Raw genomic sequence first — 18252 nt, forward strand, 5'->3', positions numbered from 1 at the left:
CTTGCCCCCATACCCACTAGATTTAAATTTGCGTATAGCAAAAGTTTAGAAACCAGTCACCAAAATTCCTGGGTCCGCCCTTGAAGGCAGTGTGACATACTGGATCACGTTTTTCCGCTTTGCGTTTCGGACGTGTTGTGGAAATCCTCAGTAAGGCTCGTTACGTACTTTGTGGTTGAGCAAGTCACATGACGCAAAGCGAGGGGTGGGTATGGCCGAGGCAATGGCTGAAAAGACAACACTGCCAGAGAAATTCTACGAAGCGTACAAGAAGTCATATGAAAAATTGACTAAAGCTCTTCCCATTAACGATCTTATCCCCAAGCTGTATTCGGAAGGAGTTTTACCCGGGAATCTGAAAAGCAGAATTGATACCATTTCTGTACCGAGCGAAAAGACGAGGTTACTGCTGGATGAAATGGAGGGTGGATTGAAGATAGGAATAACTGATCAGTTTGAAGGGTTCGTTCGAGCGTTGGAACAGTTCAGTTTAGACGAAAAGCATATGGTTGTAGGAATATTAGCCAAGGATATACGTCTTATAATTGGTGGATCATCAGCTACACCACCTGTGCAACCCGCACCTCCTCCTCCGGTGCAGATTTCAGCATCGCCACGGTCTGTGACTTCAGGTTAGCTGCATGTACATGTAAGGTGTATATATATATATATTTGTTAATGTACAAACTCAATCATGAGTAGGTTCTCATGAGTATATTCGTACATATGTAGTTAGCTACTTATTTACAAATTTATATGATTGTTAAATAAATCAAGAGATGGAGCTTGGATAATATGATAAGGCCACACCAAGTCAAACCTTAGTTTCTGGTCACCCGCCCACATGGAAAACTGGAACCCCAGTTTATGAGGACTATTATTAATATTACAGGCGCTTAAGTGTACGTGACCAAGGACAGTGATTTTTAAACACTGCAAAAGATCGAGATACTCTAATAGAGCAGTCACACTACCCTTAACTTTAATACTAGAATAGACAGATACTACTATAACGTTTTTGACTTGTCCTTGATTAGCTATATAGCTATTAGTAATGCTTCTGTTGCCAGTGAGTAACTTCAGTACAGTATGTATGTAGCATTGATCACTATCCTAATGATCAGATATACCACAGCTTAAACTTTCCTAACAATTCAGATGTGGTCCTCTAATGATTAATCTAGTAACTCTTCTAGTGGATCTAAACTTGGACTTCCTTATCACTGATCACTGATATACTGACTAGAAATCCGGTAACATTTGGTGAGCTCAAACTTCAACTTTTCCATGATTAAATAATTGCAAGTATGGTCCTAAATTAACAAGTGCATGGCATCCCTTAGTTAAAACATTAACTTAGCTTTCCCACATGATCACTGAAAAACACTAGCCTGGAGCACTCAACAACTCAACTCAAAACTTTGACAGCTACTTTACTGAAGGTTTACTGTATAGAAGGCTGGAAACACATGCATATATAGTTGACTAAGACTTCACATTTGAAAGAGTTTCTGATGTGTTAATATAGTTTTGGATTATTATTAGCTAGCTAATAAATAATAATTTCCTGACATAGCTAATTCAACAACTCAGCAGCCTTAATTTCGTTTGTAAAGCAAAAGTAGCTACATGAGCAGACCCTTCCTTAGTGTTAGCTACACATTGTTGTGCTCAGCAGTGTAGCTAGCCATCAACAATTTTCCTGGTGCACTTTGCAGAAGCATAATTAACTACTTATGCTATAAGAATGTTGGTTAAGCTTGGTTGTAAACTCAATATGAAATGGGTAAATTAAGCAAAATTAATAACATTACAGTATTACTGGTGTATATGTAAGAGTCTATGATAGTCCTGAAGTCCTGATCATCCGCCCGCCCGCATCCTTTTGTTGGCTAGGGAGTGACCAGAAACTAAGGTATGACTTGGAGTGGCCTAATCTAGTTGGTTACATAATTTTATTGTAAAAGGAAAGAAGGAGTTCATATAAGCATCTACCCTTGTTGGCAACTGCAGAAATCTTTGATGGTGACCTCTAGTTGTGGTGTTGCTTGGTCTAAACTGTTGGTGCACATTAATATCTACCATGTCATTAATTATTTTATACATTAGTGAGGCTCTCAAATTATTTCTTTGCTTCTCCAATGTGTGCCATTGTAAACTGTTCAAGGAGTTTCCAAGGTCGAAACTCTTCGCGCGGCATTTATGGATTGCCGGATAATTATAAGCGCCTAGCTGCGAGAGGGCCTGGTATCTGAGTTCGAATAGCAATATTTTTCTGACACGCTGAGCTTTTTCAGGGTGATAAGGAAACATTTGGTTAACTTTCATCATGCCACGTCATGTTGTGGGTTGTTAGCGAATTCCTTTCTTTGTTGACAGTATAGACCATGTTCGCGCTATGGCGTGGCAATTTATTACGTACACAATACTGGGCTTCACTACTTTTATTGAATAGATCCCTACTTCATTTTTAAAACAGTTCTTAAAAAATACTAGTTTGTTTAGTTTTTGTTGTAGCACAGCGTTTTTTGTTGTAGCACAGCTAGTCACTAGTGTTCTGCGATACAGTGAATTTTGTGTATCGCGTATCACCATCAATAAACTGTTCGATACGATACTGTATCACGATACTATAATAATAAAGTGGTCATGGCTAGTTATGACTGGAGTATTAGCTAATAGTTGTAACAATATCCAATTTATCTGTACCTTAAAGAACCAACTATACATTCACTGTGTATACAATTTCTTTATTCAGTGAATGCTGCTAAACTACAGTAATAATTATACTGAATACTGATCATGATGTGACAAATAGCTAGTGTGTTCCTGGTATGACAGAGTTGCTGTTAAAAGTACATCTCTACCTGGATACCTGCCTCTTACACCACCCATGCAGACAATTAGCTACCACAAACATTTTATTTTAATACATGCATGCTCCCACAAAGGCTTGTCTGGATTTCTCCGCATTTTGGTGAGTTGTCAAGATGGCTAGTATATACAGCAGATGTTTACTGCTAGTTCTTTATACTTAAAGTGTAACGGCTACTGTTTTTAGAAGACTTGGGTAAGAATATTTTAGCCATAACACAGTAACAGCTGCACTTATAAACGCGTATTGTATGGCTTCTCGTAACGTTGCATTTTATAGCACAGGTAGGCTTTCTGTTCGAGTATTTAGATCACTGTTGCAGTAATAGAGCAATCACTACCTGTTCTACTAGAAAACTTCGATATATCAATATTTCCTAAGTACAGTATCATATCGTGATGCTTATTTGCTGTATCGATATATTGTCGTATCGATATGTATTGCAGATCCCTACTAGTCACAGTGTAACTTGTGAGGTAGCTATTAAGTTCCTGTACAGCTTATTAAAGTGTGCTGAAATTGGAAGAACATAGGCCTGTAGTAGTGTGCATAACTTACTTTTGATTGTAGTAGTAGTGGAGCTCAGATCTATGACCTGTCACAGTACGATGGTCCGCGTTCTATTCACCCAGGCTGGAAGTTGTTCGAATGAATAGGCTCTTTCAGTTGTCTGGAGCTTAGTCTCGACTAACAGGATGAATTTCCACTTGATTACTATCCAACCACTCGCTTATCTCGCTGTCTGGCTGAGTCAGTGTGTTCAGAGGAACAAGCTGTCGAGTATCAGCCCATCTATTAAGTAACAAATATCACTTCGTTGATTGCAGTCCAGGTGTTGGCTAAAGTCAAAGTGACAACTCAGCAGCCTTAATAGATTTCACGTGCAACACTTGAGATTATAAGCACCCCGCTCTTTCAGCAGTATAAGTGTAAAAACGACCTTGGAAAGCATCTTTCAACTCAAAACAACTCTCTGGTTGTTATTTGTGATGAGTATTTCTCCACTAGTAAGTATCAACTGAAAAGGAATTAGTATCTGTATTTCAGACAAACGTGAAATTTGCCATTTTGTTTATCTTCATTATTATCAAGACTCACAGAAGTGAGTCACGCAACCAGTAAAACAGAAACGCGCGCTGCAGACAATAAATGACCTGACCACTAATGTGAGGATTTTATAGGAATGAATGTTGTCAAAAGTCAGCCTGCCACCCTTCATTTCCACTATTCCTCTGAAACTCTAGATTTAAAGTCATCGTGTCACTAGTAACTACCACACAAACAGCGAAACAAATCCATGTCAACTGTTTCGAGATTGAGATTACCGACATCAAAGTGAGGTTTTATTATTTTTATTTTATTGCATGCAGTTAGACGCAACCGCAGGTTGCCTTGCATTCCATAGGCGGCGGAAGAGGGGGTGCTGGAGGTGTTTCAGCAACCCCAACTATTTTACTGGGGGTGCTGAGCACCCCCAACTTAAAGCTGTATTGTGCAATAGTCGTTATGTGAACTTCCAGAAACTTGTCAATAATGATTGAAATACTCTAATAGAACAGTCACCTTAATACAATAGTCAAGCACGTATTAAAATAAATTAATAGTACTAGTATTTGATTAACAGCTAAAACCACTGAAAATGCCTTCAAATTCGATCTCATGAGACCTACTTTTCAAAAATTTCCTTGGGGAGCATGCCCCCAGACCCCCCTAGAATTTGTATGCTTTGCATGCTTGGTGTGCTTTGCACACCTACTACTACCACCATAAATTTTGGGCACCCCCAACTGTAGTATTCTTCCACCTCCTATGCATTCCGAACATTGGTTACCCTGCTATCGCTTCCATATTCTCTCAGTCGCCTCAAGATTCACATCATTGATTTCACCATACAGCATTACCCTACAATCGTAATTTCAGCACCAAACAAAGTTTCAGTCATTTTCAGTCAACCTAGAGGCCAAATACAAGCCCCATATTGTTGTTTTCAACAGTACTTGCTTGGCATGTAGGGCAATGTGTCATTAAACTGTATATGTTTTGGAGAATAGCTGGTTTGAAATTTGAATTTAGTTTCCCCCACATAATTTGCTCTCTAAGAGCACGGCTTAAAAATTTAAAGAATGACGCTGAGCACAACTGTGGTCACCGGTTATTGATGAACTGGGCTGTGAATAGTAAGTGTAGTTAATCAGTGCATCAAAAAACTATGCCATCATTCAAGAATAGCTAGTTTGAATTTAGTCTCACCCACATAATTTGCTCACTAAGGGCATGGCTTAAAGGATTTAAAGAATGACACAGAGCACAATTGCAGTTACCAGTTGCTGAAACAAGCTGTAAGTATGTGTATTTAATTAGTGCATGTAGCTAGCCTAAAAGGAAGTGTGAAAACCACCATTTATTTAGAATTCTCACCATGCATTTTATAGTACCCCCACGCAAAATTTTATGGGTACACATGGAGTTACAACATACAGATGACACATGAATACCCAACAGTTTTCACAATAATAATAATAATGTAAGAATTATACAATAATGACTGTGATATAACTGCTATGAAAATAATGTCTCCACTTCTCCAGTTGCCCACCATGATAGCAGGTCTCATACGACGGCATATTCATCATAGAATCCAGATGAGTGGGTGTGGCTCTAGTATGCATAAACAGTTTACACACATTCTTGTTATTAATATGTACTAGAATTGCAACAGCATAGTATTTAAGTACAACAATATAGTCTCCTTTGCATCACTATCAAACGGAGGATATTGTTGCATCTCAAGTATGTACACTCCATCAGTACAATCAAGGAAACCTGTCGTAATGGCCACCAGTGTAGAAAGACAACCTCTCTAGAAAAGCCAATTCCAAAGTGTCACTGCTACCTGCGAAGGTGGCAATAGACAAGTTCCATTGTAATTTATACACGTGATCTGATCCCGTGCATTCTGTCAGTGGATGAGATCCACTTGGCCACGACAAAATATGACCCAAATGTCCTGGATGATCCAGACTCAACCCACTTATGACCCAGTGGCACAATGGAACTGAGTATTTATAGAGGAGAATATAATTGTGTTTATTTTTAAGATGTGTGGACACATTACAACACATTACAACGTGTGCATACAAGAAATACTATGTACCATTTTAACATTCCAAATCACCACATTATGCACAGACCAGTCAACAATACTGCATAGTACCCATCAGTAAACCTGAAGAGGAAACGTTATGAAAAGTAAAAATGCATATTATTAGTATGTATGGTTAACAATGGTGAACAATATTAATGGTTAACAATATACACTGAAACCTTACTCAGGTCACTTTATGGTCAACCTTGTGGCAGATTGCTCTGTACACAAAATGACACATTCAAGCATCAAACAGTACTGTTTAAGTAGGGTTTGCATCAAAAGTGACGCGTATCGCCAAAAAAATACTGCCTTTAATAATCAGCTTAGAAACTTCTTATGCGACGAAAATCACCTTTACGGAATAATATTAGTCCATCTAACATCAAATGTAGCATTAAAAACAAGAAAACGCTTACTGGCGGTCAGATATAGAATTTTTAAAAAATCGCCAAAACTCGAAATTTTGTCTCACTCATAGGCGGATCTAGGAGGCATAGTCAGGGGGGGCAAGAAGTTTTAATGTACAACAGTGTTTACTCCACTAAGAGGAATTCTAGTACACAAGTTATATTCAGTTGCATAGGCCACTCCAAATAAATTCTCTGTTTCCCGTCCTGGACTCAGGCATATTTGCATGCGGGCGGGCGGGCGGTTCATTTCCATTATTTCATTATAAGATTAGCAGCTTTTCAAGCCATTATTTGCCTGGCACAACCATAAAAAGCTGCTTGTTCCTTCCTTTTTAATTTGCAAAAATAACACAACGTGAATTTGTGCCGACTTGACAGCACTGCCGACATGTTAGCTGGCACTGTTAAAAGATAGCTTTTACTGAGCCTGTACAGAATGCAAGAATAACCGGAAAATAATGGAAGAATACGGAATAATGGAATATTCAGAGCTGACAGTAACCAGATGCGGGCGGTGGACGGGAAACAGAGAATTTATTTGGAGTGGCCATAACTTTATTCAGTATAGCTGGATGAATGATAGACATACAGTTTTAGACTATAGTTAGAGAAAATTTAAAAAAATTAGACCTAGGTTTGAATTTGGAAGCATTTTTGATAGCATGCAGCTTTAAAAAGTTTATGTTTGCAATGCATATAAAGATTAGTTAGCCTTAGGGCAAACCTGTTTGATGGTAAAGTGTACTAAATGAAAATATAAAGGTGTATAGTATTGTTATAATGGCATTAGAAATGTGACTGTTCTATTAGAGTATCTCGATCTTGGCACAAAAAGTTAAACATATTTGCCTCACTTTCTTTACAATGTACAGTATAACTGTAAAGTACATTTATAACTGTTGTCTTCTATTTGCCCATTGGCTTTCTATACTTCTGAATACAGTATGAATGCATGATTCCAGTTTCTGGTATCAATATAGTACTGTGAGTCCAAGGGGGGCAAGAGAAGGGCCGGGGGGGGGGGGCATAGCACCCCCTGGCCCCCCCCCCCCCTCAGATCCGCCTATGGTCTCACTCACTCACTCACTCACTCACTCACTCACTCACTCACCCACCCACCCACCCACCCACCCACTCACTCACTCACTCACTCACTGACCACAGCTGCAAGCCTAGAGCCCAAATGAAGCAGCGCACGGTCACCATTTTACGCCACAACAACACACTCACCGGTGGGATGTGCCTTTTGGGGTTCCGACGAGAGTGCACCCTGTGCGCTTTGTCTTTTCTTTTATCTTCAGTCAGGCTGCTTGTCTTCTTCATCCAACGAAACCATATCGAGGTGTTAATTTCCCATATCAACACTTTCTTTAAGTTGCATAATAGACGACACAAAATTATTTAAGGCGCTTAGACTACACTACTGTACCACGATAGGTCACAAGATCACGTCCATTCTTTATTCTACTATTATCAATCTATCGATCGAGACCACAATGACCACACCCCTTTTATGCTAGCTGTATTTGTGACCACACATCTTCAAGTCGGTAGGCTGATTCGAGATACTTTAGTCTAATAATCGATCGAAACCACGATGACCACACCCCTTTTTGGGCAAGCACACATCTTTGCAGGATGACTCGAGATACTCTAATACAGCAGTCACCCTAATAAAACAGTCACATATTTATAGCTAGCTGTATGCTTTAACAAAAAAACTAAACGAACTAGTATTATAAATTTAAAAATGAAGTAGGGTTCCAAGTGATAAAAAGTAGTGAAACAAGAGATGAAGCAATGGTAGCCATTACAGCATAGCTCAGTGTTAAATCCCTACTTTGGCATGATATAACAATTATTCTGTGTTGAATGCCAAAGTAGGGATTTCCCACTGAGCTATGCTGTAATAGCTACCATTGCTTCATCTCTTGTTCCACTACTTTTTATCGCTTGGAACCCTACTTCATTTTTAAATTTATTATTTTTTTAATATACTATTGTATTTAGATGGATGATAAAGTAACGCACTGTGACATAAATACTTATGATGTGTCACTACTAGGCAGTATACTGATATGGTTACCATATATACTTAAGTAAATCAGATAAGTAGGTCCAGTAAGATGGGGGTACTGATGAAAGCCGGGATGGAACGGAACGGAACCAATAGGGGGCGTGCGCCAAGTTAAAAAGTTGTTTTGAACAGATTGTGCACTGTTTCCAACTTTCACACAATAACTAGAATTGTTTTAGAATTAGTTCGCTTCTGCTATAGATATGCTAGAAAACATATGCTCGACGGTTCTATTTAATGCCCACTGCAAGAATGCGTTGTACAATCGTCTAAGCTGAACAGTGATCATTTAGCTAAGCTGTTAACCTATATTTTGTAAGCACTGTTAATATAATAACATACTGCAGTTTGCTAACTCTCGTAAATCGCTGCCAATATAATGGTAGAATTATAGTCGCTTCAGAAAACCAGCGACACTTGTACAAAAAGGCTTGAATACTGCTACAACATGAAAATACTACAGTAGTTTACCTGTTGGAATGGTAAGGAAGTACTTCTACATCAGGATTAAACTAAACTGGATGGATTTTATTTACACACACCTTGCCACGTGGTGGGCATTTAATAGAACTTTCGAGTCGAACGATTACTAGCATGCCTATAAACAGAAACGAACTAATTCTAGCATAATTCTAGTTGTTGTGTGACAGTTGGAAATAGTGCACAATCTGTTTCAAACGATTTTAAACTTGGCACGCGCCCCGATCGATTCCATTCCATTCCGGCTTTCATCAGTACCCGTAAGATGGTTACTTTTGGGCCAAAATTTAGCTGCTTTAGCAAGGCACCAATTTAACCATATAGATGTCTCACAGGAGAATTTAAAAGTTTGCCTTCTTAGAGAGGCAGCCTTTTGTACAAGTGGCCAGGTCCACTGTGGATGAAAGCCATGCAGACATTAGATATTTGGTATTTCATGTGTTTGAAGGCATTCTAGGGCTTCTGTTAGTCTGAAATCTCACTACAGTTTTACTCAGACAGTGTCGTGGTCACCATTAAACCACTGGAATGATGTGTTATTTTTGTTTTATGCTTGGCTACTATATAGTAGAACTGAAACAGTTCAGTATTCTGAAAAATATATCCTATGGATAATGACTTCATCACTTTCTTCATCAGGAGCTTATAAGGACCAAAAGTGAAATTTCTTACACTTTGGGCTGACAGCCAACTTGGAAATGTTCCATCTGTGATCCTGTAACCTACGTCAGGAGCAGTGGTAAAATATTGTTTGTTGCAGAAGTTACTTTGTATAACTGTTTATTGTATCAAGTCGTTTACATCAAGGTGATGTTCTAAAGGATGAAACAAAGAATTTTGAGAATGTACAAGATATTAGAAAGAGTATTTAATAATATAAAGAAAGATTCTATCTATTCTGATGAATTTAGAAATGCTGCACTACTTTGCCTTTATGTGATACGTACAGCACAGAAGGTATTCTGATGTGTTTAATGATATTGAGAAACATCAAAGAAATTGCATTCAGCAGCAACTTGGAATTAAACTTGATGATATGGGGTTGCTTAGATGTCATGGAAGGCTAGCTAATGGTGATGTGAGTGAGGATACTAAATATCCAAAATTACTTCCTAAGTATGAATGCTTTACTGTTTTGTTAATTACTGAAGTCCATCAGAGGTTAATTCAAGCTGGAGTTTCACATACATATGTTATCTCAACTAAAAGAGGAGTATTGAATTCCCCAAGGTAGGATGCATGTACGATATGTGATTTCTAAATGTTTGAATTGTCAAGGCATGAAGGACCCTCATTTCAGCTTCCCAATATGCCACCATGGCCCCAAGAGAGAGTGACAAGGAGTGATCCATTTTAATTTATTGGGCATGACTATCTAGGACCATTATTTGTGAAACAAAGAGTTGAACTTAAGAAAGTTTGGATATGTCTATTTACATGTCTGTCGATCAGAGCTATCCACCTGGAGTGGGTTTTATATCTGACAGCAACTCAGTTCCAAATTGCTTAAGACGATATTATTTTGTGTCATGCTGAGGTAGACCAGATTTGATAATCTCAAATAATGTTCCCCCCCCCCCCCATAGTTTAGATTGACAAGTACAGCTTTAGATAAATAGTGGAGGCAAGTGATTAAAGATAAGGAATGTTCTTAACTAGTGTAAACTCTCAATTATCGGCACTACTCAATTATCAGCATTTTGAACTGAATTATCGGCACAAGTGATCAGAGTAGTTTTCGTGCAAATTATTATAAATTATAGATCCTGTGTTGGTATAGACATGTGGCCTCGCATGTAGTGAAGACTTTACAGGTAATTTGCACTTTGTTATCACTATATTTTCGATGTTATATACACGTATTAACACTTTATAGATCAGTGATGTCAAGCTTGTTAGGTAAACGGAACTCTCAAGAAACTGCTCGAGGGGGGAAGAGTAGTAGAGGTCGACCACGATCTTTGTTTGCTCCAGCTACATTAACGATGGATTTGGTACTGGTTAAACGAAAGAAATGGAAAGATCAAGATAAATATGTGTTCAGCCATTGATACAGTCCAGCATGGACATTTAAAGATAACTGAGGCAGCAAAATAATTTGACATACCACAACCAACATTAGGAGATAGAATATCTGGGAGAGTTGTCCATGGTACAAAATCTGGTCCCAAGCCTTATTTAACAATAGAAGAAGAATCTGAATTTGCTGATTTTTGATTGATACAGCAAAGGTTGGATATGGAAAGAGCAGAAAACAGGTATTAACCATAGCTGAAAATGTTCTTGAGACAAAGGCGTGCTGGAAACAGACAGCAAATTATCAAATGGGTGGTACTATTGCTTCATGGAAAGGCAAAATGATCTTACCTTATGTAAGAGTGATCCGATAGCTAATGTAAGGATGGAATACTGGAATAAAGAAACAATGACAGAGTACTTCACAATGTTAAGAGATGTGATGACCAAGGAGAAGTTGTTAAATAGTCCAAGCCAGATATGCAATGTAGATGAAACTGGCATGCCATTGGATCGTCGGCCACCCAACGTCATTCATTGCCAAGAGAGGACAAAAGAAGGTGCGTTGTAGAACATCAGGCAAAAGAAGTCAGGTTACAGTGATAGCCTGTGTCCGTGCTACATTCCCCCATACGTAATATTTGATGCAAAAGGCATGAACTTTGAATGGATGAAAGAGTAGGTCCCTGGCACACAATATGGCTTGAGTGATACAGGGTGGGTAGATACTGAGTTATTTAGGGGATGGCTAGTTAAACATCTCCTGAAGCATGCAGTAGCAGGCAGACCATTGTTGCTAGTATTGGATGGCCACAGTATGCATTATCAACATGAAACAATCAAATTTGCTCATGGTAATGGTGTGGTACTGACATGTCTACCACCACACACTACGCATGAAAGTCAGCCTATTGATGCTAGTGTATTTAAACCGTTAAAGCAAAATTGGCATAATGCTTGTCATAGGTTTGTGCAAAGGAACCCTGGTAAAATAATCACCAAGTACGATTTTTCACCCCTTTTACATGAGGCATGGAACAATACCATGATACCCACAGTTATAAGTGATATATATCCATTTAACCTCAAAGCACCAGATTATGGGGCAAGCAAAAGCATGTCACAAGTTTAGCAGCTAATAGCAATGTTGACAGTCAAGCAGCTTCCAGTAGTGCCATAGATGCTGAACCTTTAGTACCACCTTTTACTTCTGAGGAGGAAAAACATTTCCAAAGACAATATAAAAATGATTTTAATATTCCAGATCCCCGGTATTTGCTTTGGTTGAAAGACAGGCATCCAGACTTTTTTCAGGAACTTTCGTCATCTGAAGGGCTATCTTTGGCTGATGTTTTCAATGAGAGGTCAGAATCAGACTTGCCTGAGCTTGGATTAATGAATTCATCCACTGTTGTTCATTTAGATATAGAACAGCCAGAAGACATGTTATCTGCTGATACGGAACAGTCACTTAGTGCAGATTTCAAGGCAAGACATGTGTCTGCCATCAGATAATGCATTGTTGGAGATACAAGAAATTGCATCCCACCATCCACAAGAACAACTAGTTGGACCATCTGAAGAGCAATCTGCTATGCAAGGTATTGACATGTCTCCACCACAAGATAATATACTGTTGGAGATGCAGGACGTGGGGTCTCATGGCCATGTAGAAGACCATCCACCAGCTAAACCTTCTGGTGAACAATCCAGAATCAACTGTTGTGCCTTCTTCTCCTGAACATGAAGGCAATTTGAAATACATTAATAAGTACTTAGTGCAGTATGTGCCAGTAAAACCAAAAAATCCATCCAGCTCTAGTCATGTAACTGGTGCAAGGATTCTAACTAGTGAGGATTGTGCTCAAATTATCTTTGAACGTGAAGAAAAGAAAAGAAAGGAGAAAGAAGAGAAAAAAGCAAGGAAGCTTGCCAGAGAGCAAAGAAAAAAGGAGAAAAAAGAAGCTAGAAAAAAAAAGTGGAAATTGCTGAAAAAAGAAAAGAAAAGGCTGCTAAAAGTAAAGAAGAGGTTGCTAAAAGGAAACAAGAGGCTGCTAAACAAAAAGAAGAAGCTGCTAAAGGGAAAGAAGCTGTTAGGACAATATCCAGGACCCGCAAAAGGAAAAGAAGTGCTGTTAACATTGAAGCAACATCAGACTATGAAGATGATGGCAATGATGATGATGATGATGATGATGATGATGGTGACAATGATGACAAAGATAATGACGATGAAATTGAGTCAGCTCACCCAATTAGGATGATGATGATGAAATCAAGTCAGCTTGTCCAGCTAGGTCAGCAGCAAGATTCAACGATGGTAGTTTAATGGAAAATAGCAACCAATGCTGTGTGTGCTTCCGCATTTATGAAGAAGACCAGGCTGAAGAAACAGGTAGTGGGTAAAGTGTGTGTGCCAGCGATCGGTCCATGAAGACTGCTACACAGAAGTATTGACAGACAAGCATGGAAGAGAACTTATTTGTCCATATTGTGTCTTATATGCAAACTTATGCGTAATTATATAGTTTGTTTTAAATATTCATATCTTAGCAGTATTATGTTTTTTATTGTGATTTTTTCAAGGAAGGTTAAATGAAAGGTGTGGTATGTGCAGGTATTTAAAAAAAAATTTGGATAATGTATGTGTGACTTACAGGTAGGTTTTTTCTGGAACACCAATAATTGAAGCATTACACTTACCGGGGTGCCGATAATACAGTATGCATGTTGATAATTGAGAATCACCTTCGTGAGTTTAAGCACGTATAACTCCATCAAAATGCTTGAAATTTGAGTAATTGGTAGAGGCACTTGTGGAATTTCTCGTGGTGCAAGATTTGTGTTCCTGCGATGTTCCCCTATGGAGTTACACTGTTTGCTAGTTTGTACTAGGGCTGAGCGATACTGCCATTTTAGTATCACAATCGATACTAAAGCCACCATTCACGATACTGAATAGTTCACGATACTTACAAATAAGTCAATCATAGCTGGTGCCACATAGTGTATTGTTCAGCATTCCTGCGGGAAGTCCTTATATGTGATAGCAAACTAGCCACTATCATCCTTGTTTACAGTAACAGTTATTGTATCACATGCTTTGAGGTTGTTATGGTGTTCACACCTCTCTGAAACCAGATGGGTGGACTTTATCATTTACAAGGATTCTTAGCCAAGTACTGCATTACAAATGGATTTTTAATGACTGTAATGTACAGGCATGGTATCACGATAGTTAATAACAAAATATTGCGATATCGATACGTTTAAAATATTGCGATATATCGATAAAACGGTAGTATCGCTCAGCCCTAATTTGTACGCTGATAATTGATGCTTTACGCTATATTGCAATGGAGGATATTAAATGGAATTTTACAACTGCTCTTGCCCCATAGTAAAGGGGATTTTATGAAAGACTTGGTGGTATGGTTAAACGATCATTATAAGAAAAGCTACACTTTGCATTGGAACAATTGGTAACACTGATAATGGAAATAGAAGCAGTACTCAACTTGAGACCATTAACATACATTTATGGGGATTTCATGTCAGGTTTCACATTGACACCATCACATTTTTTAGTGTGTAACAGAAAACTGGGCATTAGTTCTTTTGGCGATACTGACTATAATAGCGATCCTGATTTTTAAGTCAGCAGCTAAATTAATTGAGTATTGGAAAAAGGGACAAAAAGTATCTGGACATATTTTGGAGAGATGAATATCTCTTTAAGTCTGAGGGAAAGGATACCACTTGTACACATACAACCAAAATCACTTAATAAGAGAGAACCCACTGAGGGTAGTATCATAATTGTGAAGGATGATAATTTACCAAGAGACAACTGGAGACTTGGCAAGATATTAAGATTGATAACTAGTAGAGACTCAAAATTCGATCAGCAGAAATACAATTACCAGGAAACATTGTTATCACGAGACCAGTGAACCACTTGTATCCATTGGAATGGATGTAATGGATTGCTGTACAAATAGATTTTTCTGTTGCTACTTTGTAGGGCTGTAACTCCAAAAGTTGCTGGCATATGAGGCCAAAACTTTGTCAGAGGGTACACTTGGCTAAGTACATTATAACTAAATATTTAATAAACAGGAATTTGAAAGAATGCATAATTGTGTTGGGTTTCTGCGATCCAGTCACCATTCATTTTGTTTCACTGCCTTTGATAATTGCACTACATTTTTTTCATCTTTTATTGCAATAGTTTTACAAATAATGGCATGTCACAATGGCTAACTCCATAATGACAACTTTGACTTGGTACGATTACTTTTAAATTTGTCTTTGCAAAATATAATATTATTGTTGTTCTGTCCATGTTTCCTGCATTAAAAGAAATGAAAACATCTCACTCAAAATAAGTTTAATATAGTATGTTTGAAAATTTTAATGGCTGTATTTTGGGGTATCATTTTGTGGATCCCCGCCATGCAGTACTACACTGTAAGTGCTGCTGTAACTATATCTATAATGCTTTTACAGGACATCTCAATGATGGTGGTAGTGATTCACCAGCCATTGTGATTGATAATAGTAGCTCAGAGATTATTGTGGGGTTTGGAGGAGATGATGCACCAATGGCAGTATTTCCCAGTGTTGTTGGCAGACCAAAGTCCCAGCAAAGAACTGTCTTGAAGCGTTTCTATGTCGGAGATGAAACAGAGAAGTGGTATTCAATGCTTTCATTGGAGTATCCGATACAACGTGGTGTAATCAAAAACTGGGATGATTTGGAAATGGTTAGTGATCTGTGAGATGGTATTGCAACATAAATATCTATGTGTAGTGTGTGAGTTGTGTAAATTACATTGGGTGGTGCATGGATAGTACATGGCTCCACATTGTATCCGTATGTATATAGTCTTAAAGTTTTGTAGTTCATGATTTGTGTCAAGGGATGTATGCAGTGGCGTAGCTAGACTTTTTGCCATGCCCGGGCACTGGACAGGCAAGCCATTCAACTCCGTGCAACACACACATGCCCATCTTCATATGGACACCAATAGACATTTTAAAATGTGTTATGTATCATTACCTACGTATATACTCTACCTACACTAACTGTATGCAAGATAATAACCTCACTAATTGTGACTGTTAACTAGCTGTAGTCTTCTTATCACACATACATACAGCAGTGTCTTAATACCAGACTATCAGGGAATTTGAATGAAAGCACGGAGCGCTTATAGTAGACTACCCGCATCACGTGATGACTTTAAACTGGAGATAATCAGTCTACAAATAGGAAAAAGAAACAAAGGCTGACTATAAACAAGTACTCCATACTGTCTGAACTATCAGTCTTGAGCCCCAGTATCCATACACACAGCTTGAACAGGTTCCCACATTTCATAACTTCACATCAATCCAACTTTCCCTCAAGGCTTTCATCACACAGTCCACACTTCACCACAAACACTGTGTAGAAAAATTCTGTCTTCAGTCCTTTGTCACAATGCTGACCACGTTTTAATCGTGTGATCTCGTTTCTATTTATTAACCATTAATACCACAATCGAACAACTTACAGTAAAATCCCAGGGAGAAACCCAGTTACTGCTGGCCAGCCAGAAAGAAAGCATTGGTGAAGTGGACACACAGTAAGATGTGTTAGGCAGCTATTCTTGTATATTATAATTGAGTGATTGTTCATCAGTGATTCAGCCCACCTCCTTAATTACTTTGGGTAGCTGATGGTAGGGCAAAGTGACTTGATTTCCGGGCAATGCCCTGGCTTGCCTGGATCTGGCTACGCCACTGGATTTATGTGCTCTTTGCTCTCTTTGGATTCATGATGATGGCTGTTGTATGGATAGCTCTTTTTTTCCACCAAGGTGGATTAATGCATTTGAATGAAATGAGAACATGAAATAATTCAAACACAAACTTAGTAGTGTGCTACTAGTTTGCTTAGTACCTTTTGCCAGCATAGATTATGACTCATGCTCACACATCTATTGAAATCATGTCCTGTAATTCTATGTATTAGTCGTGACTCAGGGTGAATAACAGATACAGTGTTTAGTGGTATAAATTTGAATGTTTAATAATTATTGTGACATACTCGGTTACTTTAAATTAATGTTATGTTCTGTAGGTATGGGAGCATACTTACGATGAGCTTCAAGTTGCACCTGGTAAACATCCTGTATTCTTGACAGAGCCATTTCCCCTTCCTAAAAAACACAAGGAAAAAATTGTTGAGATTATGTTTGAAAAATTTAAAACTCCAGCCATGTTTTTACATAGGAGAGCTCCTTTGGCCATATATGGAAGTGGTTTAATTAATGCATTATCATTTCTGACTGACTATGGAGTGTCATATGCTGTACCTCTTTACGAAGGACATGATATTCCACATGCTACTGAACGATTGGAAATAGGAGGATGTGATCTTGCTCAATACATGACAAAGATGATGAGGGAAAGAGGTTACAATTTCTTTGAAGACCGCTATTGTCAGTATCCCGACTTCTACAAGAAATGGTGTTATATTGCAGAAAATTACCAGAAGGAAGAGCAAACTTTCACTTCTGGCAAGGAAACCACTGTCACTGTCTTCAATAGGACTGTCACATTAAGAAAGGAACGTTTCCAATGTCCTGAGGCTTTGTTTCAGCCATCTCTCATGGGTATCAGCTTACCTGGTATACATGAGACAATCTTCAATAGCATAATGAAATGTGATGAAGATTTGCGAAGTGGTTTGTTCAGTAACATAGTACTAGCCGGGGAGATTTCTTCATTTCAGGGTATTGCTGATAGACTGCAACATGAGATTGGTAAACTTGCACCATCTTATGAAGTAAAGGTTATTGTTCCTAGTAGTGGTAAGTACACACCTTGGATTGGTGGGTCCATTGTAACTACATTAAATACTTTTCAAGAGTGGTGGTTGACAAAAGATGAGTATGATGACTATGGCCCAAATGCTATCCATCAAAAATATTATGTATTTTAGCCTTTTATAGTAACTGCATAGATAGCTGATCTGTTTTAGGTAGTTTTTAGCTATTACCTTTTTTGTAGTTGCATATATTTTATAATGTATTACATTGTAAACATTTGTGTGAATCGTGAGCCTAAACTTTCAAGGGAAGCATTTCAGTTGTTGAGCACGTCATCAAAATATGGCAGTGTGTTATGTTACTCAACCTGGAGTACCACACACCAGTGTTAGGCCACTCCAAAAAGTAAATTCTTCATTTCTTGTTCA

General features: G+C 38.3%; 1 protein-coding gene and 1 long non-coding RNA gene across 2 annotated transcripts; both read left to right on the plus strand.

Moving 5' to 3' along the window:
• The first annotated feature begins 189 nt into the window (after positions 1 to 189).
• Positions 190 to 18110, plus strand: LOC136263765 (actin, cytoplasmic-like). Its single transcript, XM_066058400.1, has 3 exons — positions 190 to 632; positions 15516 to 15772; positions 17134 to 18110. Exons 1-3 carry the CDS (start codon positions 212 to 214, stop codon positions 17995 to 17997), a joined length of 1542 nt encoding a protein of 513 aa, XP_065914472.1. The 5' UTR covers positions 190 to 211; the 3' UTR covers positions 17998 to 18110.
• On the plus strand, positions 10194 to 11629 carry LOC136264149 (uncharacterized). The gene is made up of 2 exons (XR_010704981.1): positions 10194 to 10804; positions 10867 to 11629. It is a non-coding gene; the product is annotated as an uncharacterized lncRNA (long non-coding RNA).
• Positions 18111 to 18252: the final 142 nt, after the last annotated feature.

This window comes from Dysidea avara, chromosome 8 (assembly GCF_963678975.1).
Source record: "Dysidea avara chromosome 8, odDysAvar1.4, whole genome shotgun sequence".
Lineage (NCBI taxonomy): Eukaryota > Metazoa > Porifera > Demospongiae > Dictyoceratida > Dysideidae > Dysidea > Dysidea avara.

What these genes read in the sequence shown, in the direction of transcription:
- LOC136263765 (XM_066058400.1), top strand. Translation starts at nt 212, where the DNA reads ATGGCCGAGGCAATGGCTGAAAAGACAACACTGCCAGAGAAATTCTAC. An exon ending in GCCACGGTCTGTGACTTCAG is followed by an intron (nt 633 to 15,515) that starts GTTAGCTGCATG and finishes ATGCTTTTACAG; the next exon opens with GACATCTCAATGATGGTGGT. An exon ending in ACTGGGATGATTTGGAAATG is followed by an intron (nt 15,773 to 17,133) that starts GTTAGTGATCTG and finishes TATGTTCTGTAG; the next exon opens with GTATGGGAGCATACTTACGA.